Source organism: Equus asinus, chromosome 2 (assembly GCF_041296235.1).
Source record: "Equus asinus isolate D_3611 breed Donkey chromosome 2, EquAss-T2T_v2, whole genome shotgun sequence".
Lineage (NCBI taxonomy): Eukaryota > Metazoa > Chordata > Mammalia > Perissodactyla > Equidae > Equus > Equus asinus.
In genome coordinates, this window is record NC_091791.1 from 146,106,441 (window position 1) to 146,132,903 (window position 26,463).

The 26,463-nt window shown below is 46.0% G+C and overlaps 1 protein-coding gene across 2 annotated transcripts in view; it reads right to left on the reverse strand.

The window, feature by feature from the left end:
- Window positions 1–5,698: 5,698 nt before the first annotated feature.
- The window catches only part of GLDN (gliomedin), a 50,976-nt gene continuing 30,211 nt past the window's right edge, over window positions 5,699–26,463 (reverse strand). The window contains exons 5-10 of one of the 2 annotated variants that reach the window (XM_044764892.2): window positions 17,063–17,200; window positions 16,314–16,460; window positions 13,498–13,581; window positions 13,290–13,415; window positions 12,061–12,211; window positions 5,699–9,208 (exon numbers count right to left, since the gene is read on the reverse strand). In XM_044764892.2, the coding sequence (XP_044620827.2) occupies window positions 8,740–9,208; window positions 12,061–12,211; window positions 13,290–13,415; window positions 13,498–13,581; window positions 16,314–16,460; window positions 17,063–17,200 (1,115 nt within the window). In that variant the 3' untranslated portion in view covers window positions 5,699–8,739. The remainder of the gene's footprint in view (window positions 9,209–12,060; window positions 12,212–13,289; window positions 13,416–13,497; window positions 13,582–16,313; window positions 16,461–17,062; window positions 17,201–26,463) is intronic. The other variant, XM_044764890.2, reaches the window with a different exon arrangement.

Sequence of the window (26,463 nt, forward strand, 5' to 3'; positions counted from 1 at the left end):
ATAAGTGACGATAAACTTTCTTAGGTGGTATTATGTGGGTGAATGTTATTGATATAAGTGTTTAAAAAATTATATAACATTCCTAAAATTCTGATCTGTCCTGGTTATTAGGAATAATTCTGGTTATTATTTTAAGGTGTATGTTATAAAATTAACCAAATTTCTTTGTCAATTTCCATTTTTGAGACTTTTGTTGTTTACAGATAGTTATTGTTTTACTCTGATGCTTTTTGCTTTTGCAAATATGTCTCATCCTCAGAGAGATTCGTGGAAAGGACTCTAACACCAGCTCCGGAATGGAGCTTTCTTTTTTTTTTTTTTTTTTTTTTTAAAGATTTTTATTATTTCCTTTTTCTCCCCAAAGCCCCCCGGTACATAGTTGTATATTCTTCGTTGTGGGTTCTTCTAGTTATGGCATGTGGGACGCTGCCTCAGCGTGGTCTGATGAGCAGTGCCATGTCCGCGCCCAGGATTCGAACCAATGAAACACTGGGCTGCCTGCAGCGGAGCGCGCGAACTTAACCACTCGGCCACGGGGCCAGCCCCCGGAATGGAGCTTTCTAATAAACTTTCAGATCAAAAAACTGAACTGGGTAAGAAATTACAGAAATCTCATGGAGAAAGTGATGACCTCATAAAACTACTAACAGAAGATTAAGGTCAAGAACAGATTATACAGGACTGAATGAACTGACAGAGGATGATTATAATTTTTATGACTTTTCTTTGAAATATTGCTGATTTTTTGATGTTTTGCTTTGTTTTCTCAGATTTAAGGAAATTTTTTTCTCTTATGCTAGCTATGACTTACAGCAATTTGATGAAATTATACCTTTGTGAGCAGAACTGAAACATTGGTCTTTTTCTCCCTCCTGATCCCTCTAGAATTCGGAAACTCCTCATGAGTGAGTATGGATATTTCGTGGCAATATAGTTATTTACATAAGTTCAATAAGAATCTGTTCTCCTTATAACAGGATACATTGGTTATGTTACAAAGGCTTTGACTGGAGTGTCATATTTGAGAGAAACATACAGGCTCAGATAGGACAAGACAGCTTTTCAAGAATAAAGATTGGACTTTCTGGAATAAAGCCACTTGGAAATATTGGCCTGGTACCTTGTTTACAGAGATTCCAGCAATCTTACCTGGTAAATAAGGAAGCTCACTTATCTGGCAGGTGCAAGGAACCTCAAAATATTTGGGGGGAACTTGAGAAGAGAGGAGTCCACCCAAATCTGTAGGTACTGCAGGAAAAATCTGATGGCAAGTCCTTGGCTTGGCGTTTCTGACCTCGAGAGGTCTTTAAAGTTCAATCTGCGATTCCTCATAAAAAATTCCAGCAAAGCAGATTTAAGAGCCTATATGATCAATTGCTATTCTTGCTGTACTTATGTAAATAATTGGGCCAAGTTTATTGAAACTAAACTTATTTTGCAAACCAATTAGTCTTAATTTGGCTATCTTTTGTAAAAATGAGGGCGATTTTGAGGGAGAAAAATTGTTTCAGTAAAACACTATAATACACATTTGTAGATATTAGATCCTAGTTCTGTTGATTGTCTCTGAGGTTTTTTCTACCTGTGAACTGGACTGAATCCTGAATTATTCTTCTGAAATATCTAGTTACAAATCTCCAAACTAACGTTTTCAATTTTTTCCCTCATTTTCATTTGGAATCATTCAGAATTGAACCTGCCCTTTTTACTGAAGCCTTGAAAACTGAAGCTGAACAACTTGATATAAGCTTAAGAGAGATTCCTGTCTGTTGCTGTGTAAGCTGTAAGCCACTCAGAAAGATACCTGATGACATCATCAGACATTTCAAGCTGCAAAAATGCTTTTGACTCTGACATCTAGAAATCTTCTTGATTGGCTGCCTCCTGGGCTTAGGAACTGGTTTATAATTTGCTCCAACCATTAACCTTCTTTTCTTTTTATTCCATAGAAACACGTATTAAATACCTGATTGCTTGCTTCCAAAATATAGGCCTAACTTTGGGAGCCCACCTGTATCACCACCTTCTAAAATGAATTTAACTGGACTGATCTATTATCAGGACTAAGAAATGTGTTCAGTGAGATGAAGCAATCTACCACTCAGCTTCTGGCCTATGAAACTTCTTAAAGTTTCAAAGTACTGTGAAACTTAAAAGTTTCAAAGGCAGGACTGTGGGGGACTGGAATTGGCCACCCCAAGATATGTCTCTTTGGCATGAGGATTATTTTGGGCAGGTCACTTTTAAAAACTGCAGACATGAGAGAAACTCTGAAAAGTAGAAATTACCCTTTTTTAGGAGACATTTACATTTGTAAAGGAAATCTCCATCTGTAGATGTGTCTCCCTCTCTGTACCAAGAAGAAGGGGGGATGACCTTATGTCTAGAAACGCTTATCAATATGGAAGGCAAGGACTTAAATCTGCATAATAACCTTACTCTTGTTTACTGTGCTTTTCTAGTAATCTCCCATAACTGACTCTCCCCACCCCCAACATCCTCCTTTGTAACTGAAGATGGTATTTAAGATGAGAACCTGCACCATTTTGGTGAGTTGCTCAGTTTTCCTGAGTCTCTCCCACGTATACATGTTATAAAGCTTTGTTTAATTTTCTTCTCTTATTCTGTCTTATGTGAATTTAATTCATAGCCCAGCCAGAAGGACTGAGAGTGGGTAGAGTAATTGTGTTACTCCCCAACACAGTTAAATTTGAATTTCAAATAAACAAATAATTTTTTAGTATAAGAATATCCCGATATGGGCTTGGTGAGTTGAGGAGTCAAAAGAAAGATTTCTTGGACTCTGAAGGTCTGGTAGTAGTGCTCCTTTATTCAGAGAATAGCATGGAATAGGACATGGGGACAGGACCCATGGGCAGTGAAGACCTGCAAACATGGCTTGAGGGTAGGGCTAAATTTATAAAGCATAGGTATGTGAGTTATGTCTTTACAAGACAAAGGAAAGATCATGTAAAAAAGTCGTTAAAATGATATCAGTGCAGGTGGGGTCTGGTTATCAGGTGATCCTATAACTTTGGGTATGAATCAGGTCAGCTCAGGTCAGGACGTCCTATGCTTCCCGGAGGATGATATAGATATAGATGGGTATGTAGGGCAGGACGCCTTGGGCTTTTCTCCCTGGGGCAGCCTTGATCCTCATCAATCCCATGCCATATACTGGGATATACTTATACTACAAAAAATGTTTTTGTTTGTCTGGGCATCCTGTATTTTATCTGGCAACTCTACCACAGTTTGGGTTCCCCAGGAAGCAAACTCTGAGATGGAGTTTAACCAGCAGGATGTCATTAAAAAGAGCCCTTGGTTCAATACCTGTGGAATGGAGGAGAAGGAGGCAGGAACGGCAGAAAGAAGTGAGTCTGCAGTACAGCCCAGGGGATAGACTTGGCTGAAGCATGGGGAGCTCCGACACTAGAATGTTCCAAGTTGGGCTGAGCTGTCCACGCCTTTATACCCACCCGTCGATCAGTTATTGGCTGAGGGGACATGCCCTGGGTGAAGTGGGTCTCTGCAGCCAAGGCAACGCCTGAGGGGGCTGACAGTTGAAGGCTATATGCTGACAGCATTCCCAGCACCAGGAGCAAAATGTCTTTCCTGAAGTGGAATCCAAGTAGTGAGCGCATCACAGTGTCCACTATATTTGTAGAGAGAATTAAAACATTGAGTAGAGGGACCAGATGATATTTAAGGACTTTTCCACTTGAGCATCTGTGATTAAGAGAAATAATGTCTACAGAAGGCCTGGAAGAGACTATGCCATATAGATGGTGAGCACCAAGGAGTAGCTACTCTGATGTCTCCGAAACTTTGGGCCGGGAAGGGTCGTCCAGTGGTGGTGGAAGTTTTGAGAGTAACAAGTGGTGCTGGACTTTGGCACATGTGTCTACCTCCCAGGTGGTGACAACTGCCATCACTGGGTTGAGAACTTTTGTTGGGGAGTGTTCTCTGCCTCACTAAGCTGGGTTTGGCATATTCCTCTAGATAATGCTTTTTAAAAAGGAATGCCTTTTAAAAATGTGTTCAAAGTTAATTATTTTCACTTTCTAATTACAAAGACCAGATTCTTCCTTTGGGGAGTGACAGAGGGAGGCAGAAATCATGATCATAAAGTCAGGAAACAGTGTCGCTTCTGGACTCTGGCACTTAAGCTGTGACATTGGGTGAGTTATCTTCTCTGGCCTCACTTTCCTGGACTTTAAAATGAGAGGGTTGGATTGGGTGTTCTGTGAAGATCCCACCCAGTGTTGACCTTTTATAATTCCATGAGCGTGTATGTGGCCTCTTGGCAAATGAGTTTGGAACACTGACAAGGCCAGATTGCTAGACACAAGAATCTAGCAATTTTAGAATTAGTTTTTTAGGTCTTTTAGAAGTAGTTTAAGCACTACTTCTTAAGTAGCTCAGTTTTTTTTTTTTATGTGAGGAAGATTGGCCCTGAGCTAACATCTGTTGCCAATGCTTCTCTTTTTGCTTGAGGAAGATTGTCGCTGAGGTAACATCTGTGCCTATCTTCCTCTATTTTATGTGGGATGCCGCCACACTGTGGCTTAACGAGTGGTGCTAGGTTTGCACCTGGGATCCAAACCTGCAAAACCTGGGCCACCAAAGTAGAATGCGTGAACTTAACCACTGGGCCACTGGCTCAGTTTTTGAGGCTGATCACAGCAGATTGCTTGGAGAGAAAAGTAGTGAGACAGATTAAGTTTACTCTTATTTTAAATCTTACAGTGAATGGCTATAAGATTAGATATCTTAAAAATCACATGCCAGGTCCGAATGATCCAATTAAAGGTCAAGTCAACTGTTTTCTTCGTGGACTTTTCTTTCTTTTTGCTTTGTGATATTTTAATTACAAAAGTCATCAGCAGTGCATGCCTGGGCTGCCCAGTAACAGAAAGACTCTTCTGGGGAAGCTTATACAGAAGCTCTGTCAGTCAAGGCAGCAGGTTCTTGAACTGTTTTTTTCATTATTTTCATCATTGGGGGCAGTTTTATTGTAAATTTTTGGTATAACTAAGGGACCATTTTTTGGTGGTGTGAAGTGTTAATTCCCTAATCAAACAGACCAGCAGGTAGAAACTGTTGACACTGTGTCCTTGACCCATTTCTGCAGCCCTTAAATAAGGCCAGAAGAAAAAGAGAGTCACTCTGGTTCCCTGAGGGGATGAACTATGAAACTAACAACTTTTTATCAAGAATTGTATTATTTGCAAAGCATTTCTCATTCTGCAGGGAAAAATCAAAGAAGGTAAGTAATACTATTATCCACATTTTACAGATGAAACAGAGGCTCCGACGGGCTAAGAAGAGCCTCACTCAAATTCACACAAATCTAGTTTTTAAAATTTGTTCTTTTTTATTTTTAGCCCAAAATGTTATATCCTTTGCAGTTGCCTTGCCTATGCCAATGAATTTGCAGATCTTCATTGCGTTTACGTCTGTGTATATCTAGTTCTAGGTACGAGGTTTACATTTTTCACGTTTTCCTATAGAGAAAACATGCTCCACGTCAGTGGTTTTTCACTATTCAGAAGGAGCTAGCAAATGTGAAAGTTCCAACAGAGGAGCAACCAGTATAATTCTACCACAGTATTGTTCTTGGGGGTTATTTTTTTCTTTTAAATGTTACATGTAAATTAACAAGAAGTAAAAGTAACAATACACCTGTTTCAACATGTGATGGTGCTCAGCCATGATTATTTTATTGACTAATTAGATTCAAGTTAAATAAATTACAACCAAAAAAGAGACATTCACCATTATTCACTTGTGGTTCAGAATCTGTGGTTACAGATCGGAAAGGATGGCTTTTAACGATATGATACACCAGGTCCCGGCAGCTGGATGGAAAGTCAAGAGCCGGATCACGCACTTCTCCCTCCCATGGCTGGACCTCCCATAGTCATAGCCCAAGTGTACTCTGTGCAGTTGGAAAAGGCCACCTGGCTCTTGAAGACTCATGGTGTCTCATCTGACTTTTCACCCTGTAACCTCGAAGGTCACTGACCAGGAAGGTGCCTACAATCAGAGCTCCTCATTTTAGAACTTTCGCCCCAGAACTCTTTCTGTCATCACACCCGTGCTTGGTGATACACTGAGACCATAACCACCTGCATGGCTGCAACAGGCCGCATCATCAGCCTGAAAGGAAACGCTTTGAGACAGGGCCCGGCCCACCTTTGAGGCTGGGAGGGATGGTTTTATTTACTTTCCAGCGGGAAGTTATCTGCCTTAGACTGAAGAAGCATTAGAGAATTCTCTGGTTTGCTTCTGACATCAGCAGTGCAGATATTTGGAAAATGCTTTGAAGCAACTTTGGTTCTAAGTGAGAGCGTAAACTGCCAAAATGATATCTTGACTGAAAACGCTCTGTTTTAGCAGTGAGCCCAAACCTTTTGTATTTTCTATAAAGTACTATTTGCAGGAAAGAATGAGTACCATCTTAATTTTTTTTCACTCTGTAAAGACAAACTTTCAACCACATTATAAAATGATCCATTAAGCCTTGATCAAACTCGGTTGTCCTTATACTACTCTGCCATAGCAAAAAAAAAAAAAAAAAAAAAAAAAATCCCAGTATGAGCTTCTCTAGTCTTGAGTTCGTGCTTCCTTACCCACAATTAAGGGAGCCGAGATAGCTCAGCTATCAACACTGGGGTTGCTAAAACTTTTTTTCTAAAAGCAATATATGCTAATTCAATAAAACCTCTTTTGGTTGCTACTATATATATATATAATTAGTATTGTACATATTACCATTACTAATATGACTATCACTATGAAATTATATTCATTCCAGGTCCCCTGTGTCCAGAAACAGCAACACATACGAATACTTTAAAAGAAGACTAGCGTTCATAAGGCATGTTGATCTTGAACACGAAACTCTTTTACTTTATAACAAAACATCAACCCAAAAAGAGTATTTTTTAAAAGCTGTGATGACATGGCACAACCAATCTAATTAAAAAGTGGGGAAAAATTTTTCAAATATCCATTATTTTGAGAACATAACAATAAAAAAGTCCCTAATAGCTGCCTAGGTATTTTCAGGGGGTGGGAAGATTTAAATATTTAAATCTGTACATCCCCTGAGTTTTAAAATGCTTCTGGATTAATAAGGTATAAAATCAAGACTAAGGGCCACTGAGGTGGATTTGGACCCGGTGGAAACGTTTTTGAAGCTTTCCTTCAGTGCATGTGAATTCAGTGAAGGCAAATTGATGAAAAATCTTTTCAGGAGATTTTTCCTTAGGTCCCCTTCCTGGCTGCAGGACTCCAGGAAATTTCCAGATTCCTCTCTCCTCTCAATGGCCATGCTTGGACCTCAGTGCCTGGCTGAAGGATGTTTGAAGAACTGAGTTGGCAAAAAATATACGTATTTAAGGGCATTTAGGAGCAAGTTAAACAACTGGATTTTCTCCTGGTATCCAAAAGGACCAGAGCACATCGTTCAAAGCTACATTAGGGAAAGAACAGTTCATGAACTGCTTTTTGGGAGGGCCACTTAATTTTGTGCTGTTCTCACTCCCCTTTACCAAAAACTCAAACCATCTAAATGACCACTTCTTAGTCTGGAACAGAACAAAACATAGTAAGCAGGTTCTGGTGAATAAGGCCTTGCAAGAATCAGGCTCACTTTATATTCTAGATCAGCAGTCGGAAACTTTTGCTGGAAAGGGCCAGAGGGTAAATGTTTTAGGCTTTGCGGGCCATCTCTCAACTTTCTTGCAATGATTCAGGTCTGCCATTGTATAGCCAAAGTTGGCACAAACTATAATACAAATGCATGTGACGGTGTTCCAGTAAAACTTTATTTACAAAACAGGCAATGGGCTGGCTTTGGACGGAGGGCCATAGTTTGCTCATCCCTATTCTAGATAATAACCACAAATGGTGGCTCTCTTCTGAAAACTGCCAGATTAATGCCCCATCACACAATCTTTAGTACTCTGATCCATAGCTGTGGTTAAAGAAGCCAGTGTGACCTGAGGATTCCATGTTTATGACTCACAGCTGCGTATCAACGGGATCAGAAATGGCTAGGAACACAGAAGGGCCTGTTTCTGTTTCGTTAGGAAACCTGAGCGTGTAGCTGTGTGCCTGGCTTTTGCTAACCTTGGGCAGCAGTCAGGAGCTGAGGATAACAGCCATTCTGGCACTGGCAGGAGGTGCAGGTACAGATGCAGAGAAAGGTAGTATAATTCTGGGTAATGTGGTACCTCAGTGACCTAAGGCACCAACTCTAAGTCAGCACGAAGGAATTCATTGCTCAAGCAACTGGGCTTCTCAACTCAGAGGTAAATTTGTTCAGCGTGTGGCTAAAAACCAAAAATATACAAGTTGTGCGAGCAGCAACAGCCAAGAACCACAGAATTCCCTACAGGTAGAGGAAATCTTACCAATCATCTTACCCAGTCTTTTCATATTACCGGTGGGGAAAACAAGGCCCAAAGAGGAAGAGGTAACTTGCTCAGATAGTTTGTGGAGGAATTACCAAATCTCAGCCATTTTGACTTACAATCTGTTGCTATTTCCCCCTAAGGAATCTGAATTTAAAGGGGATTCACTGACCATATAAACATTCACGTCATGAGATTATGACAGCTAAGTGCCTGGCTACCCTTAAAGACAAGTGTTCTGTTGGGATACAAATGGTGCCAGAGAACGCCTGAAATTTACTGAGGGGAGGGAAAAGAATGCATCCCATCACTGGTTTTATGTAGCTGACAAAAACTGCACAGGATAAAGCATTAAATGGCCATCTTCCCACGAATATAAATGCTGGTCTCTCATATTGTACGATAACATGGCAAGAACAGACTGAGAAGTTCTTAAATCAAAGTTTGCATTGATCTGCTTCCCTCCTAACAAATCAAAGGCAAATGTTATCCTCATATCTTTGGTGTCCGTGACGTAGAGGATGCCCTGGGCGATGAAGGCGTTGCCGGCCTTGGATTTGGGGTACGTGGTATTGATGTGTTGCACCACAGAGAATGTCCTCTCGTCCAGTTGTGCTACAAGAATGCTCGAGCCATCCACACTTGAAGCGTAGATAATCCAAAGCCCCTTCTCATCTACAGCTAAATTGAAGTAAGTCTTGGAATTTGCAAAGAGGTATTTTCGATCAAAATACAAGGCATTTTCAAGCTTCAGGGTTTGGGATGTTTCTTTGCCAAATTCAAATCTGAAATGTGCGAAAAAAAAAAAAGCAGAAATGAGTCAACATTTTTGTGGACAAGGGTGGTTTTGGGGTTCTTCTATTAAATTGGGCCGGGGCCTGGGATTCTGCATTCCTAGTCAGTTCCCAGGTCATGCCCATTCTACTGGTCTGCCCACGATGCTACGTGCAGCAAGGATGTAGAAGATGGTGACTACATCTGTGTCCACCTCCTAGCCATGTGGCACCGGGAAAATTCCTCAACATGATGAATCCTTAGGTGTTCCTGAAATGTCCTCTCAAAGATTCTTAGTGCTGCAAGGGGCCTTAAGAGATGATCTAGTCTGGTCCTTCCATTTTACAAATAAAAGGAAGTGACTGGCCCAGGAATATGAGTAAGTGGCAGAGCCAGAGTTTGAACCTAGGGTTTCTAACTCCAGGTTTGGGGGTTCTCCCTCTCCTCCATGCTGGAGTTTTAAGACAAAAATTTCATGGCAGTCTAAATGAAGAAGAAAGTCACCAGCTGAGAAGAGATGTAGCAAAGTCATGGCTGGGAAGTCAATTTTCTTGTCAGGTAAGTGACTGGAGAAATTAAGTTATGGCATGAAACCCCATGCACCTGAAGCCAGGGGGCTGTCCGATTTGGATGACACCAAATCTAGACCGTACCAAAAAGAGGATTATGGAGACAGCCCTGATGGCCTAGTGGTTAAAGTTTGGCATACTCCACTTTGGCAGCCTGGGTTCAGTTGCTGGATACGAGGCCACACCACTCCTCTGTTAGTAGCCATGCTGTGGCAGTGGCTCACATAGAAGGACCAGAAGAACTTACAAGTATATGCAGTTATGTACTGGGGCTTTGGGGTTGGGGGGAAAAGGAAGGGAAAAAAAGGAGGAAGATTGGCAACAGAAGTTAGCTTAGGGCAAATCTTCCCCTGGAAAAAAAATATATATAATAAATATATATATTTAATATATATATTTTATATACAAAATATATATATATATTCCTATAGAGGGACTTATTTAAAAAAAAGTGGATTATGATTCAAAGGTACCTAGCTCCAGGAATGAAAATTCAGGGACATTAGGCTAAAAGACAAGAAAGACACCAGAGGGTGCCATTGAGCAGCGCAAGAAATGTGAAATGTGTAAGACTGTGGCGTGGATACACATTGGAGCATATCCAGACTTGAAGCCAATTAAGAAAACCTGAAGTAAGTTTGAAAAGAAACCAGAGGAGTGAGGGCTTGGTAAGGCCCTGCCTGCCTGTCTCAGCTCACGGGGTTCTTTTTCCCCTGAATGCCTGGGACTCAGTGCTGCCATTTGGTCCGTGTCTGGTACTGGTACCTAGCAGCTGCATGCTTAATGAGGCTTGTCTCTCCCAGGAGGAAAAGGGTCTGATTCCGGCCTGCCTCTCCCTCCACTCCCAGCATGTGGCCTGGCATAGAGCAGGGCCTCAGCACAGCTCTCCTAACCAGAGCATCAGGCAAACTTAGCTGCATTAGAAGACACTCTTTCTTAGAGTGGCCAATCCTCCTTCCAGGGCTCATTCGCCCCAGGACCCCCCACCCCCCACCATGTAACGACAGCCCTATGTAAATGGCAGCAGGGCGCCACAGGACTAAATGAGGACGAATGTCAGAGGAAGAAGCCTGTCAGGGGCAGATGACTACAGAACAGGAGGTGGGCAGTTGTCCTTTTCTATGAGCACAAGACTGCCTAAATGAGGTGGCCGGGGAGATGGGGAGATGATGGGGGAGTCCAGTAGAGAGAGAGGAGAGGCAAAGGAGGGGACAGTTCGAGCCACGGCCGATGCGTGTGTCTAATGTGGCTGGTTTAACTGCACCTTGTGCTAGGAAACCTGTCCCCAGCCTAACCTAGTTCTCCAGTGCCAGCACGGTTGTTGAGGCTGGTCCTCACTGAGGGGAGGAGATGGTGAGGGAGAAGGGACCCAGTCCTCCCTGCAGGTCCTTGTCTCTTGTTCTGAATGACTAGGACCACGGTTTTCATACACCGGACTTGTTATTTCAGATGGGGTACAGCTGGAGGGCTGCGGAGGCTCTCGTCCTCCTTTTCATTTTTATTGAGGACATGGAGAGCACAGGAGGTGGTGTCTCTTGTCCAAGGTTATGGAGTGAGTAGGAGATAGAGCTGGAACCTGACTGAGTGCACTGCTCTCTTGATTTGTCCAAGATGACCTGCTTCTGCCTCGAAAGCCGGAACTTGACTTCTTTTTGAGCCACGAAGACAAAACTCCAGCAATTCTTGTGGGGAGCAGAGAAAACTCGACCGTTGCCCTGGGCACAGTGTACCTGCGTGACCACCTCCCTTCCCCTTGGGAAAGCAGAGTGGGGAGAAGAGGTGGCCTGGCGAGGGCTCCATCAGGATGACGGATCGGTCTGCAGGCAGAGCCCCCTGACTTTGCATTGCAGTCCCTCGTCTTCGATGATCTCAGCTATGACGGGAAATTCTTCACACCCAAAGTTTTTCAGAACAAAACCGATTTCGGGGTGTGACACCTTCCTGCTAGCTCTGGAGCTCTGGGTTCTGGCTGTTTCCTTTCTCAAAGGATGAGAGAGCTGCAGCCCTTGGCACTCCAGGTCTACTTCTCTTTGGCTCTGACCTTACTCTTGGCCTCCAGACCAGCAATAAATGCAGACCCCAGGCAGGGGCTGGTCGTGGGGCTCACTCATTGCATCTTGTGGTTTATACCATCAGCAAACCCTGATTGACTTCTGACGGTGTGCAGGCCCTGGGGACATAAAGATGGTGAACCACAGTCCCTACCCTTAAGCAGCGCATGGATAGCTAAGCGCCTCACAGCAGCTGCTGTCTGGGATGGGTGAGAAAGTACTGCGGGGCCCCGAGGAACTCACCTCACTATGGTTTTGGAGCCTCCTTTGTGGTAGTAGAGAGAGTTGTTGTAAACGGCATGCCCACAGCCATGGAAAAAATAGGGGAGTTGGATAAGCGTGTAACTGCCATTCAGCAGTGAGGGCTCGTCCTTGAATTCCTTCACCCTGATGCCTGCAGGAGAGAAGCCAGGGAAAGGGGCTGTCACCTGCCGTCAGGGCTGGCCATCACAGCATGGGGGTGAGTGGGGGAGGAAGTTGAAGGAGGGAAGTTGGGAGTGAGATGTCCTGTAAGTGTCTTTGTCCAGTCTGAAGAGTCTCAGACTCCCAAACTCCAAGTCCGGTTCTCCTCTATGGATTCCTGAACCGTAGTCGCCCCACACAGTCGGCTTGGCTCCTCCCAGGAAAACTATCACCCCCTCCCCACCCCACTCTAGCTTGTTTATAAAATTCTCTATCAGACTGACACAGGCCTATACCAGGAAGAGTGACTACTTGGCAATTGTTCAGACCTGTCCTGCCTCCTCCTGCACCCACGGCAGCCACTATTTCACATTATTCCTCTTTCCTTTTGAGCCACAGAATCCTTCTCAGCTGGTGATCCATGCTGTCATCACCAGCTGATCAGTCAGCCTTGACGAGATGAAGAAGCATGTCTCAGCTATTGCTCTGACCAGTGAGTATGCCCAGACCCCTTCTGGAATGAGGCCACTGCTACCACCACTGGCAATTCCTGAGCACATCCCTTTGGGGCAGTATGACTAGGGTCATGCTCAGATGCAGTGTATCTGCAAGGTGGCCCTTCACCTTCTCTGCTGGGCTCTCTGTCCAACAGATAACTGAGAAAGATGGCCAAAAGGACCATCCTGGGAGGGTGCCAATCTCAGCAACAGATGGACAGTGCAAACGATTTTGTCTCTGACGTTGCTTCCACATTATGGTTTTGGGGTTTATGAGGCCATCAGTCATCATGCTATTTATTTCCTTCTGGATACTTTGCCTAAAGTTGGATAAGCCATACTGGGGGTGCCCGGGTCATGTCCTGTGACCTGAACTGCAAGGCTGGTCATCAGTGTGCTCAAAGAAGAAAAATATTCTGCCCACTCATTTGTGCTTCTTAAAATAAAGAGCAGTTCTGTTAAACCAATTAGCAGGGATTTCAGACGCACAGAAATAGAATAAGCCTGAAGGTAGGCAACAGAGGAAAGATACAATCATAACACAGATATAGATCATCTGCCAAGAGACGGTACCTGAGAAATGCTCAGTCACCCAGATCCGTTCATCACTCTTGTTAGCGGACTCTCGTATCCAAGTGCCAAATGTCTCTGTCACTTCTAATACTTGTGTTGGATTTCCAATGGAAGCAATCATGGATTCTACCAGAAGAGGATGAAGTTACTCACCTGCCAATTATGACTTCAAGGCAACCAATTTCTGAATTTAACATAGGATCTCTACCTGCTTGTGGGGAATGGTGTTCATTGACTTTTTCATCAGCTTTTCCAACCAAGGTGTCATCATTTGGTACAGCACATGTCTCCCCTGAAACAACAATAATCAGAGCAAACGCAGTGGGCACAGTGAGATTCATCTAACTGTGTAACTGGTGCTCCCCCACCTCGTTCCAGACTCTGGTCCCATGAGCATCCCTTGGAATAGGCCCACCAAGGTTTTTGCTTGCTTGCTTTTAAGCAATATCAACCCATCCACTTCCAAATATTTTCCCCTGCTTGATGAGTTCCCAACAAGCTTTCAAAGACCACAGTTGCTAAGATAATACAATCCAAAGAGGATGTCAGTAAAAGGGAAACAGGGGTCTAAGCCAGCCCGTTCAGGCCCTCAGCCATCTGAGGGAAAGAGAGGCTTATTGACACCTTCCTGGTCTCTCTGGGCAGGTGGTATCACCATCACGGTTGCATTTTTCTGGAAGGATTTTCACTTCCAGGAAGCTGATGGGGAGCAGTGAGGGAGCAACCTCATGACAGGGCGGCTCTCTTTATTCTGTCTTCCTGGACCACCAGGGGGAGGAATCTCAGAGGAAGGAGGAGCCTGGAGGCAGCCCCACCGGAGACGTTGAGCGGAGACATTGGGCCCACTCACCACCATTTCCCACCTGTGTCTGCTTGAAGGCATATGGGACACAGGGCGCCTGATTCACAGTTGGTTTGAGGCTACACCTGAGCTGGAATTCATCCTCCTCTGCTTGTCAATGTTCCCCTTAACAAATGGGATTAATTCAAACCTTTGGTGAAGAGGTGGCTTGGGGTGGCAGGAGCAGGACAGGAGGAGGGAAGGAACATGGCCAGTACCCAGATGAGGGGGAGTGGATGGCTGTGGTAAGGGCCCTGGTCTGGGGCAGGTTGGGGCAAACTGGGCTTTCTAGGAAAGGCCAGGCCCACTTGCCTAGACAAATTCTGAGGCATTCAAATCACCTCTGTGGTCACTAGAGAAGCTCACAGAACAATCTGGAAAGTTTTCTTATCAGGGAAAGAAGGGGGCCGGACCCTTCACGATCTCTAAGCTTCTTTACCTGGACAAGGCTATGTTTCTCTGAACTCCTTCTGTCATCGATGAGAGCCATCTCAGGGACCTGTTATGACTCCCCCACAGGCAATCCTGCTGCCTGAGTTTCATCTGGAGTTTCCCCTTATGAACTTGGGCTTTGCAAAGAAAGGGACAGAGAGACCCTCCTGTTCTTAGTCTGAAGAAAGGTTCTCATTAATTCCTGTCGTATCAACCCACTTCTAAAGCTGTGGGGGTGGGAGGGGGTTAAAGAAATGGAAGTGGAGCAGGAGAGAAGGCCAAGTTCAGATGCCGGATGCCTGGCAACCGATGACTCATTTCTCAGAGGCAGAGTGGAAGATAATGGCCTCTCATTTAAAGCAGTTTTCACAACTCTGGGGCCCAGCCCCTGCTGACCAGCCTCCTGGTAGACAGGCGAGGCGGAGGAGAGAGCTTCTCCAGGCAGCCCCTGTCACCAGCTGACCGAGCCTCTGGCAAGTTAGAATTCCGCAAAAGCTAGGGTCAGCTCTCCACTCCTCTCTCAGGCGAAGGTTCCCGCTCAGTTCCATCTCCAAGGAGGCTGAGCAAAGGGCTGACGCTAATGGAGGGGGTGGCGCTGATTGCCAGCCACGGAGCCACCGTGCTGCGATTTAACATCATGCTAACTGTTGAGCAGGATTATAATCAGGCTCCCTTATGGGGCAGGGGTGACATCTTTGAAGGTACAGATTCGCCCACTGAAAGCTGTGTGCCCCTCAAATGTCTTCCAGAAAGAACAGTGCCCCAGACAGAATGAAAGGCCGTTTGGGAAAGTGGCAGTGGATCCACAGCAAGTGTGAGTGAAACCCCAGTCAGGAGCCTCCTGTCACCACAGAAGTCACGGCATCATGTTATGCCTCCTCGTAGCCCGAGCAGGTGAGTGGGTCCAGGTCACCCCTTTTGGGAAGAAGTTCCAGCTTCGCTGTAGAAGCTTTTTCCATTAATATGGTTCTTGATTTCTGATTAGCTTTCAATCCTATGGCCACCCCTGTCACAAACTGGCCAAGAACAAGCCCTCTTGGCCTGCCAGAGATCAAGCATTCCCTGTCCTTGGTGGGCTTAGTCTCAAAGGGTGAATTTCCATCTCTGAAAAGAAGATGCTCTGAGAGCAAGGCCTTTACAGTCAGGCGCACATGGGTTTGAGTCCCAGCTCTGTCACTTACTAACTGAGTGACCTTGGGCAAGCTGCTTAGCAACTTGGGGTTTAGTTTTGTATCTGTAAATTGGTGACAATAACAATTCCTGAATTATAGGACTGTTGTGAGAATTAAATGAACTAAGCACTTAGCACTGTGCCTGGCACATTATTAGCACTCAAACTTAGTGGTGGTGATGGTAGTACTGTAGTATTTGTGCGGAGTTAACCAATCTGAACCTCCCCATCATCTCCTCCAGCATCAGTCAAGCCCGCATGCTCCAAAAGTGAACAGCGTAGCCCTTGAGACTGTTTCAGGGGAGACGGATGGTGGATTTGGTAAGGAAGAGGAATAGTCTGGTGATAAATGAGAGAGGCGAGGGAAAGGGGTGGGAGGCCCAATGCTAAACCTGCCTCCAGTCCTCATCCCGGGGGCAGACGGCTCAGGCCTCCCATGAACGTGTTGCAAGTGGGAGCTCTGGCTTTGGACAAAATCTCCTCCCTCTATTTAAAAAATCTGGTCATAAAGCCAGGTAAAGTCTGAGAGTTTGGGATCACTAGCAAAAGAGGCAGGTTCCCTGGGGCAGGGCTTGGCGACCTGAGCACTGGCCGTTGAACATGTTTGGCTGCCGAGACCCTTTGGATCTTCTGCTTCCAGGGGGCCCTGGGGGACCTGGAGGGCCTGGAGGCCCAGGGGGGCCAGGTGGGCCTGGCGGGCCGGGTGGGCCTTGGTCACCTTTGGCACCTGGAGAGAGAGAGAGACAAGGAGAGGGGGAAGAGATTGATTAACGAGCCGTGATCAGAGACTGGGTGTCACACAGGGAAAAGGAGAATGAGGTGCTCTAGGGAGGCTCGCTGGACGTCCCCTCCCAGAGCTAACTGTGCTCCAGCACTTGTCCACGCAGAGACGAGGAAGCAGCCATAGTAGGTGTTGACTTCCAACTATGTACCTGGAGCTGTGCTAAGCTGTACCTCAACTTTGAAGAAAATGCCTGTGCTTCCTTTCAGTTGTCCTCTGAGGTATTTTAAGTTGCTTGCTTACTTGTCTTGTTCTAGATCGTGTTGCATTTAATAGATGTTTGGAAAAAGGAAACTGCCTTCCTCCTAATTCAATCCAACCATGACATTTAGACCTGAATGATCTAAGATCCCAGATTTGGTCTTGCCAACGCTAGGGTAACACACACAGTTTTCTCCCTTTTGAAAGCACAGAATTCTAGAACATGCTGTAAAACAGATGGCCACAAAAGGAAAATGAGAGAAAACCCAGAGCAGCCCTTATATGAAAACGCGGGCAGGTCTCCAGGCCTGTTCCCCCTCGGAAAGGCCCGAGCACCAGCCTCTTACCTGCAGGGAGCACATCGTTGGACACGTCTCCCTTGTCCCCCTTTTCACCCTTCTGTCCTGCTGGGCCTTCGTTTCCAGTCAAGCCCAGTTCACCAGGGTCTCCCTTTTCCCCTGGATTTCCTGGGGCTCCAGGTAGCCCTGAGAAAAAGATGATTTATTAGCCTCTTGTGCCAGAAATTCTGGTACATTACTTTGTAATACTATACTTTGTACTTTTAAGGTGAAGCAGCTTCAAAAACCAAATACATAACACTTTATAACCATTTTAGGATAGCAGCGTGGCCATAAATTCATTAAAGAATAGTATTTCCAGGTGGCTCTGCTGGAGTATTTTTAGAAACGTTTGGCTGGGACAAGTTGGAGAGAGGAGTGAACCACAAGAGGGACAGTCACAGCAAGAACAGAAAGATGGTGAGGCCCAATCAGAAGTCAGGCCCCACCCCCACGCAGGACCGAGGGAACCCTGAGAGGAGCCGGCTTGGTGCTGTCATGGTGGGTGTTGTTATCTGCATTATTAGGTTTATTCCTCACAACATATTGGAGTGGAGGCTGGGAAGTTATCCTTATTCTCATTTTCTAGAAGTTGGAACTAAGGCCTACAGTGGTTATAGCTAATGCCACTAAGTGGGCAGCAAAGATCTTCTGACTCCATCGCCACTGTCCTTTCCTCCGACATTCCAACGTAAAATGCTTTTAACCAAAATAGCAAAACAGGTAAAGTTGCTCTAGGACAGGCATTAAGAGGGATGGTGATAGCGTGAACAAATTGCAGTGGGTGGGATTTCTGCCTCTGCTCATGGTGAGCCATCACTACAGGAATTGCAGTCCTGCCACACACAGCTAGAAAAAGCTGACATCTATGCAATGACTCATCTCAGCACTGGACCATGGCCAGCATAGGATTCTGATCCCTGGGAAAAAGGAGCAAACGAGGTTCATAATATGATTGTCCCAGCTTACTACTGGCAGGTAGTTTCCAGAGAGCAGTACAGGGACAGAGAACCCACAGAGCCTGGTGATTTCATTGAGGTGAGGAGACAAAAACCAGAATTTGGGAGATGAGGTGGCTAGAATTTGGGAGACAGAATATGAGAGAGGAGATAGTTGTATAGAAAGAGCTCTGGAGAACTTCAGAGGGGTTTCCTTGGGTCTTTGGCTGAGTAATGATCTGTGAAACCCTACAAGGCAGGAAAAGAATAAGCCAGAAAGCAGGTGACTGCACCGCTCTCAGAGCTTACACAGGGGACATGCTCATTCCTCCCAGTCCAGGCAGAGAGATCTCAGAAAAGGATGGGATATTGGGTAGAGTCCTTGGAAGAGTCTTGTCTTAGCAGTGGGGCTAAATTAGCCCGACAGTCAAGGCTGCTGTGGATCCATCATAACAAGGCTTAAAAACAAGCTCCAAAGGGATGAAACTGATCTGCAAATAGTCTAACTGCATGCCAGAACAGAGTCCAAAGTTTAAATCATTCAGTCAATGTAATAGAGCAAATTAACAATGTAAGCAAGCAAAAAAATCATGATCATCTCAATGGATGCAGAAAAGGCATTTGATTAAATCCAACACCCATTCTTAATAAAATTTCTCTCAAACTAGGCATAGAAGGAAACTTCTTCAATTTAAAAAGTGTCATCTATGAAAAACCTACAGCTAACATCATCCTTAATGGTGATAGACTCAATGCTTTCCCCCTAAGATCAGGAATAAGACAAAGTATCTCTCCCATCACTTCTATTGCACACTCTACGAGAGGTCCTAGCCAGTACAAAAAAAGCAAGGAAAAAGAAAGAAAAGGCATACAGCTTGGAAAGGATGAATTAAAACTGTCTTTATTTGCAGATGACATGATTATTTATGTGGAAATATCTCAAGGAATCTATAAAAGAGTTACTAGAAGTCATGAGCACCCTGGGGCCCTGGGAGGGAAAGTGATTGCCTAATATTGGGCAAAGGAACTGCCGGGTATGCGTCAACTAACATGAGACCCTATTGCAGGGACCACGTGCTCATTTTGATAACAGCCTCGTGGAGATGTTGCTCAATAGAAACGTTGCTCAAAGTAGGAGAGATTTCAGGCAACAGAGAAGAGCCAGAGGCACACTTTAGTGCAGGCAAACCTTTAGTTCCTCTCAATGCCTACAACCAAGAGGGCTTAGGCTCCATTGCCTTTTCTAATTACCCTTGACAAATAGAAATGGCAAGCAATAGGATATATTGGAGTATATGAGGAAGCCATTTGGTGTAAACCTAATTCGGCCTGACTTTGTTTTTCCAAAAGGGCCTGACCTCGGCTGTTGAGCATGCATTGTATATCTGCTTTAGACATTGCCTATGGCAAGAACAAAGGCCCTTGAGATAAAGGTGCAACTTCTCTCCCCATCCCAACGTTGGCATTCCCTTAAGGATTAAGCATCTTTCCTTAGGCTAGGAACTGATTGCTGCGCTCACCTGTGACCACCCAGCTCAAGACCATAGACTTGCTTTCTGCTGCACCTGCTGAGATAGCAGACCCACTACCTGCTGTGTCCATCAAGCCCTGTGCCAACAGGGCAATCTTGTGACTATTGTGGGAGGGGCATTTCAATCATATGTGAAACATCCTGTTTGGGGGTATATAACCACTCTGTATACTTCTTTGATGTCCTTTCTTCCTCGAGAAGAAAGGCCCTGGGCCATGGTCCTCAGATTTTAGCTCAGAATGAACTCTCCCAAATTTTCATTTATAGATTTGTTGTGGATTATTTTCGTCAACACCCTGCCAGTCCCACACCCTTCTTATAGGCTCTGGCTAAGTCATTGCCCATTTGCACCTCTCCTATGCCCCATCAGCTTGACCAATCTTCATTCTCCAGTTATCTTTCTGGCATTGCCATTGTCTTCCCTCCAGATTTGAAACCAAGTCTGGACTGCCCCCACCCTCACTTCCTGCCAGCGCCATCCCAAGAGAATCACAGAATTCTGGATTAGAAGGCACCTTAGAGGTCATCTAGGTCAACCTGCCACCCAACCCTTTAAGTGTCTCTACATCACCTGACTGGCTCTTCTCAAGCCCTTCTGGCAATGGGGAGGTTATTACATCGCATCACACCAGATGGTACTCGAAATACTCCACACTGCTACCAAAGGCAATTATTCCCTCAAACATACATCTGAGCTCTTCATACCTTTTCCTTTATGCCAGAGGAGTGATAAATACTCAAAATGGTTTCTACTCTTCTATATCCAAGGGACCCATCACATGCCATCCCAGGGAAGACAGCAGTGTAGGAAAGAACCTTCAAGTGTTGATCACTGTTAGAAAATGTAGTGAACAGTTTGCTAGATTTCAGCCAACCATAAAAAACACTTCAGTGAAAACCCTGAAATTCAGCTGTAGCTGAGAGTCAGAGCCCTGGGGTTCCCCTCCTCAGCCAGTGGTGATCTGGGGTGGGCACATACACTGATGGAAGAGCTGGCGACCCAGGGAAGAGGATGTGAAGGAGAGCAAGGAAGCCCCTCCATTGTTGGCACTTGTTCTGCCAAGGATTCAGTAACACAGGGGGAAAATCATTCCTGGCGGGGGGGCGGGTCATGGCTCATAATGCTTCTCTCATTATGAGAGATGAGGGCTGGGTCATCCCTGCCCACAGTCATTAAGACATCTTGCTGGAAAGTGATTCACTTAAGAGGAGCCCTTAATCGGGGACCCCTGCATGAGAAGATGTTCTTTTGTCAGTATTTAAATAGGCAATTTGTCACATTATCTGCAGGACACAAAAGACGAGAACGTTGCCATAGAGTCCAGCCAGCACAATGCACCAAGTATAACTGATACCTTCCAAAGGTTTCACATGCCCGGATTTAGCAAAGCTCAGGGAAACGGTATCTTCTAGTTACTTCAGGGTTTCATCTTTCAGGCATTTATTCTAGTCACAAAGAGCCTTTCTGCATCATCATCCTATTTCCCCTTCTTTTCTTTTATTCCTTCCACTTATGCCTTTTATTTTCTTTACCAAAAAGGCCATGTGTGAAATAGGAAAATGTTCCTACTGTACGCAGCTATTGAAGGCAGCCCCCACAGGGGTGGGTATTTAAAGCTCAACATATTAAAGACCTTTGCTTAAGGGTGTATTTTGACCCTTAGCTGGGTGTGCGTGATCATTTTTTAGCTTTCGTTAGGAAAGGGTGGGGACGTTTTGTCTATATACAGTCTGTTGTGCCCTCTCGTAGCCATTGCCTCCGAGAATTCCCCTCGTCTTTGTTGGTGAAATCGCCTTGGCCATGTACCGGCCGTGCACTGGTGTCAAGAGTACACCACACCTAATCTCATTCATGAGATTCCTAATCTCATCGGAGGACCTGTGTGTGGCACTTTCTATCCTGCCCTGACTCAGCCGTGCACAGTGACACTATTACACTGTGTGGCCTGGGCCCAGGCATTGTTTGTCCCATGACTCCTGGCAGGTTTTGAGTCAGCACATTCTGCTAGAGAAGAAAGGCCGGATTCTGCGTGCCCAACTCATGTGCTAGAAGTAGCTCTCTGCTGTTTTTCTTCCCCGCTGGCGCCCACTCAAAACAAACCATTTTACCAGCTTTAGAGTTTGGGGTTGTGTGATGTTGCTGGGGTCAACTCCACCAACCTCCCGGCAGGGGGTGAGGGAGGATGTCTTATTTTTGGCAGGACCATCTGTCACAGGCTGAGGCAGGGAGAAAGGGGACCCGAGGGTGTCGCACAAAACCCAGTCCTGAGACTAGGATGAATAAGGAGGGGAGGTGTTTGTTTTTACGGGGATTTGATTTTTAGAGATGACACTGCAGCATTAACTCTTAAGTGAGAAAGTGAGAGACAGATGGAGAGAAAGAAAATGCTTGGTTTTGAGGCAACAGAATGTCAAACTTCACAGAAGATGCTAGTTGCAAAACTGACAACATTTCAGTCTCTTTTAGGTCCAATTCTTCTCTCCAAATCTAAGTCAGTGTTTTCAGACGAATATAGGCATTTCAACTTAGAGTTCCTTTTGGTCTAAACCCAAGCTTCTCCTTCCCCATTTTGGGAAGCAGCAGCAACAGTAACAGCTATCACTAACAGAGTGCGTTCTAGGTGTCCGACCCTATTCTGAGTGCTTTATATATATTAACTCATTTCATCCTCCTAACAACACTATGAGGTTGATATTTCATTGTCCCCATTATACAGACGAGGAAATGAGGCACAGAGCAGTTGAGTGACTTGCCCAAGGGCTCACAACTAGTAAGTGGAGGAGCCAGGACTCAACCTAAGCCCTCAGGCCCTGGCTCCATGCGATGATTCCACCAGGGTTCTTAGCATTCCTAAGGTCAGCAACGGAGGCTTATCTTTCATACTTCACCTGTTAGACTAGACCTCCAAAACTCTGATTTTGTCAGGTTAGTCTTCTTCGCAAGAGCCCACGGTGGGTCCCACCTGCTCCTGCAGATGTAAAGTTGAAACCCTTGGCGCCACTGCAGTCTAGGCTGGGGCACTTATGCCCAGAGGCAGCTTCACTAACAGTTCCTCCAGGTGAGTCCTTTCTGTCCTCCCCCTGCAATGTTCTCCCCACCTCCCCTCTACTTATTTCCAAGATGTCCATCACACTTTCTCTTGTCCCTTACACTTAACTCGACCGCACAGTCCAGCCTCTACATAGGGTCCTATTGTTCATTACCTGCACAAGAAAGTTTAGCTTTTCTTCTGGCAGCATGACCTGCTGGGCAGAATACAGCAGTCTTCAAGGCAGAATAACCAATTACCGAGTACACGCTGTGGGTAAGATACACCTTCCCTTTCAACTGGGCCGTAAGCCCTTACGGACGGAAACTATGTTCTATTCTTCCCATTCGTGCATGAATTCATTCATTCTTCATTCATCAAGCATTTATTGAGCCTTGAGTGGGGCCTGGCTGAGAGCTGTGCCAAGTAATAGAATATAGAAGATATAGTCTCCCCTTCATAGACAAACACTGGAGCAGACTGTTTAAAAACTGGAACTGTGTTAGAGTTGTTGGAACCCAGCCGCCTCCGTCTGTTGATGGTAGAGTGACTCGCCCAAGGCCTCAGAGCTGGTTGGGGATGGAGTCAAGTGCTCCTGGAACTCCTTCCACTGTTGCCCTTTCCCTCGAGAACAGGGAACAAGAGGCACAAAATCAACTCTGCCTGCCTGGCAGGTAATTACTCACTGAACTGTGGGTTCTTGCCCAGGTCCTGCAGGCCTCTCTAAAGGGCTGGCCCCCCCACAGCCCTCCCAGTAAGACCCAGCATTGGCTCAGGTCAAGGGCATCCACAGTCCTACACCCTTCAACAGCTAACGGCACTAGCTCCCAAGGCCCAGGATCTTTCCTGCCCACACCTGCTCTGTGGTACCCCCAATAACGTGTTCTCACAACTCGGGCCCAGTCTCCTTGAGCCTGGAAGTTTAGTGCAGTTGTGGTTAAGAGCATGGGTCTAGAAGTCAGAGAGACCTGGATTCAAGCCCTCTACTTATTAGCTTTTTTACCCCTTAAATGTAACATTATTTGTATATATATACATACATATGTATATATATATATATTTTTTTTTCTTTTTCCTCCCCAAAGCCCCAGTATATCATTGTATATTTTAGTTGTGAGTCCTTCTATGTGAGCCACCACTGCAGCATGGCTACTGGTAGACGAGTGCTATGGTTCCATGCCCAGAACTCAACCTGGGCCGCTGAAGCGGAGCGTACCGAACTTTAACCGCTATGCCATCAGGGCTGGCTCATTAGCTTTATGACATTGGACAAGTTATGTCCATTCGTTCAACAATGACTTTATTGCCCTCCTTTGCTGAGTGTTCCAGGCACTGGAGGTTGGGACTAAGCAAGACACATGTGGCCTGGCTCTCATGGCCCTCAGGTTCTCCCTGGGGAGTCAGATCATCAGCACATCAACCAGCAAACACAAGGAGAGAATTTCAGGATGGGAAACATGTTTTGAAAAAGAGCAAGGAATGTGACTGAATGGGCGAGGCAGAGGCCAGACACAGAGGTCAGGGGTGATCTTGAAGAGGTGATGACATGTGATCTGAGACCTGCCCCATGGGACGGACCAGCCACGTGAGGGGCAGGGAGAGGGCATTCCAGGCAGTGGGCACAGCAGTGCAAAGGTCCTGGGGCAAGGATGGGTTTGGCCTGTTTGAGAAACAGAAAGATAAGTCTTCTTCATCTAGAAAAAATATGGCTAATAAAAATATCCATCTCCTTAGGTTTGTTATGAGGACTTCATGAGATGAGTAGAGAGAGCACTTGAAGGAGGGCCTGATGATAAACTTTAGCTATTTATGTTAGAGTATGTCATAACTCCCTATCTCCCTTTTCCCTGGCTTTGGGGCAAGGACTTTCTGCTGGAGCCCTTGGTGACTCAAGTTCTATCCTCAGCCTCGGTGGAATCTTCTCGTTCTAATGTTGCTGACCCCAGGAGGCCTTCCTCACTGGGAGACTGCCGCAGAGGAGGGTCTGCATCTTTGCTGCAGTTCCTATGGGATCTCCAGGAAACTGAAGATTTGGTCAACCTCCATGGATAAACAGAATCCGGCAACTTCCCATCCATCCGCTGCTGTCTCCTGCTCCAAGCCTCCTCCTTTCCTCCCTGCAGCCTCCCTCAGCACAGCTGCCGGGGCGACCTCTCATCCGTGTGGCAGGGCAGGTCTCTGCTCTGCTACAAACGCTCCCCATCTCACTCTGCGTACCAACCACATTCTGCAAATGCCCAGGGCCAACGTGATTTGGCCTTTTTACTTCTCTGGTCTCAACTCGACCATGTTCACCTCTCATCCTCTCTGTCTGGCTGCCCTGGCCTCCTGGGGGCTCCTCAGACTCTGCAGGCACAGTGGACTCACATGCTCTGCTGGAACCCTCGCCCCCACATCCCCCAGGGCTCCCTCTTCCCCTCCTCCAGGTGTTTGCTCAGAGGTCCCTGGCCTCCCAATCTACAATCACACCCCCATCCACAACCACTTTCCATCCCCTCTCCTTGCTCTATTTTTTCTCTTTAGCACTTAGCACCATGTAACAGACGATATAGTCTACTTATTTATCTGCTTATTGCCTATCAGCCCAGACTCGAATGTAAGCTTCATGAAGGCAGGGGTTTTGTCAGCTTTTTCATTTCTGGATCTCCAGTATCTAGAACAGTACCTGCCATGTAAATATATGTTATATAAATGAATGAACTCTTTCTTTTCAACCCTCACTGGGTTGTGGGTTGCATCATCTCTTGCAAACCAGGGATCTGTCTCAAATCTTTTTGAAAATCACCCCTTTTCCACCTGCCCCATGCCCAGTGCTAGTATGGTGGCCCCCTTTCCTCACAGTTGGCCCTCAGGAAACTCCTTGCTGAATCCTGAGGACTGGATCACATTTCTGGGGTCTTCCTGGGATAAACTAAGTGCCTGCACCCTGATGGTCCTTTTTATTCGATACCAATGTTCATTTATAATTATAATTATTATCCAACACACAATGACCCACTACTACTCCATCCTTCTGGCTGTAATTGCTGGCCTCCTGAGGACCAAGCTGACTTGGACCGCATGTGCCCATCCTCACAGAGGCGGTCCCCAGGAACATGAACGTGTAGGCTTTGCCCAGTGGCAGAACCCCTCGACAATCTTCTCCCTCTCCACCGGCTCTCACTTAAACTGCTTGCAGGAATAACAGCAGCGGTGCTGGAAGGGATTGCTGTGCTGTCTCAAAGAAACTTCTAGTAGTTCTTCTAGCCCAGGGTCTGTCTGGGTGAGCTGGGGTAGCAAAGCCAAGAGGTGGAAAATCAACCAGAGCGTGTGGCAGAGGCTCCAGCCTCTGCAGAGGCTAAGAGCCAGGCCTCCCTAGAAGCGTCCTGAGCAGTCTCTAGGAGCCTCTGCTATGCCAGGTGCCAGCTTTCTGCAGTGGCTCTGCCCAGTCCTTCTCCACAGACTCCTCGGGACTGGTGCTCTGAGCCCTTCAGAACTTTCCCCACCATGACCCCCAGCCTCCTGCCAAGCCCCGTCCGAGTCCCTCTTCTCACTGCTCCCTGGACACATCGGACACCGTGGTGCTTCCGGGCCTTTGCCTGGGTGATGCTGCCGCTCATAGCAGGTAGAGCAAGTCCCTCAGAGATGCCAGCCACATCTTTGTAACCATCCTATGACCCCTGGGTAGGAGACCCTGACAACTGGGGCCATACCTCAGGGAGGCTGTTATTCTCCTCAAATTGTTCTCGCTATTCCTGTAGCCAGGAAAAGGTAGGGGCCAACATGGTCAACTGATTTTCAATCAAACACAAAGTTTTGCTGGGAAGGAGAAGTCAGTGAGAGGGCGAGGCAGGAAATAACCCTCAAAAGAACTTGGGGCATCGCACGTACAACCATCACACAGCCCATGGAGTGCCCCTCCCCAGGGCTGCC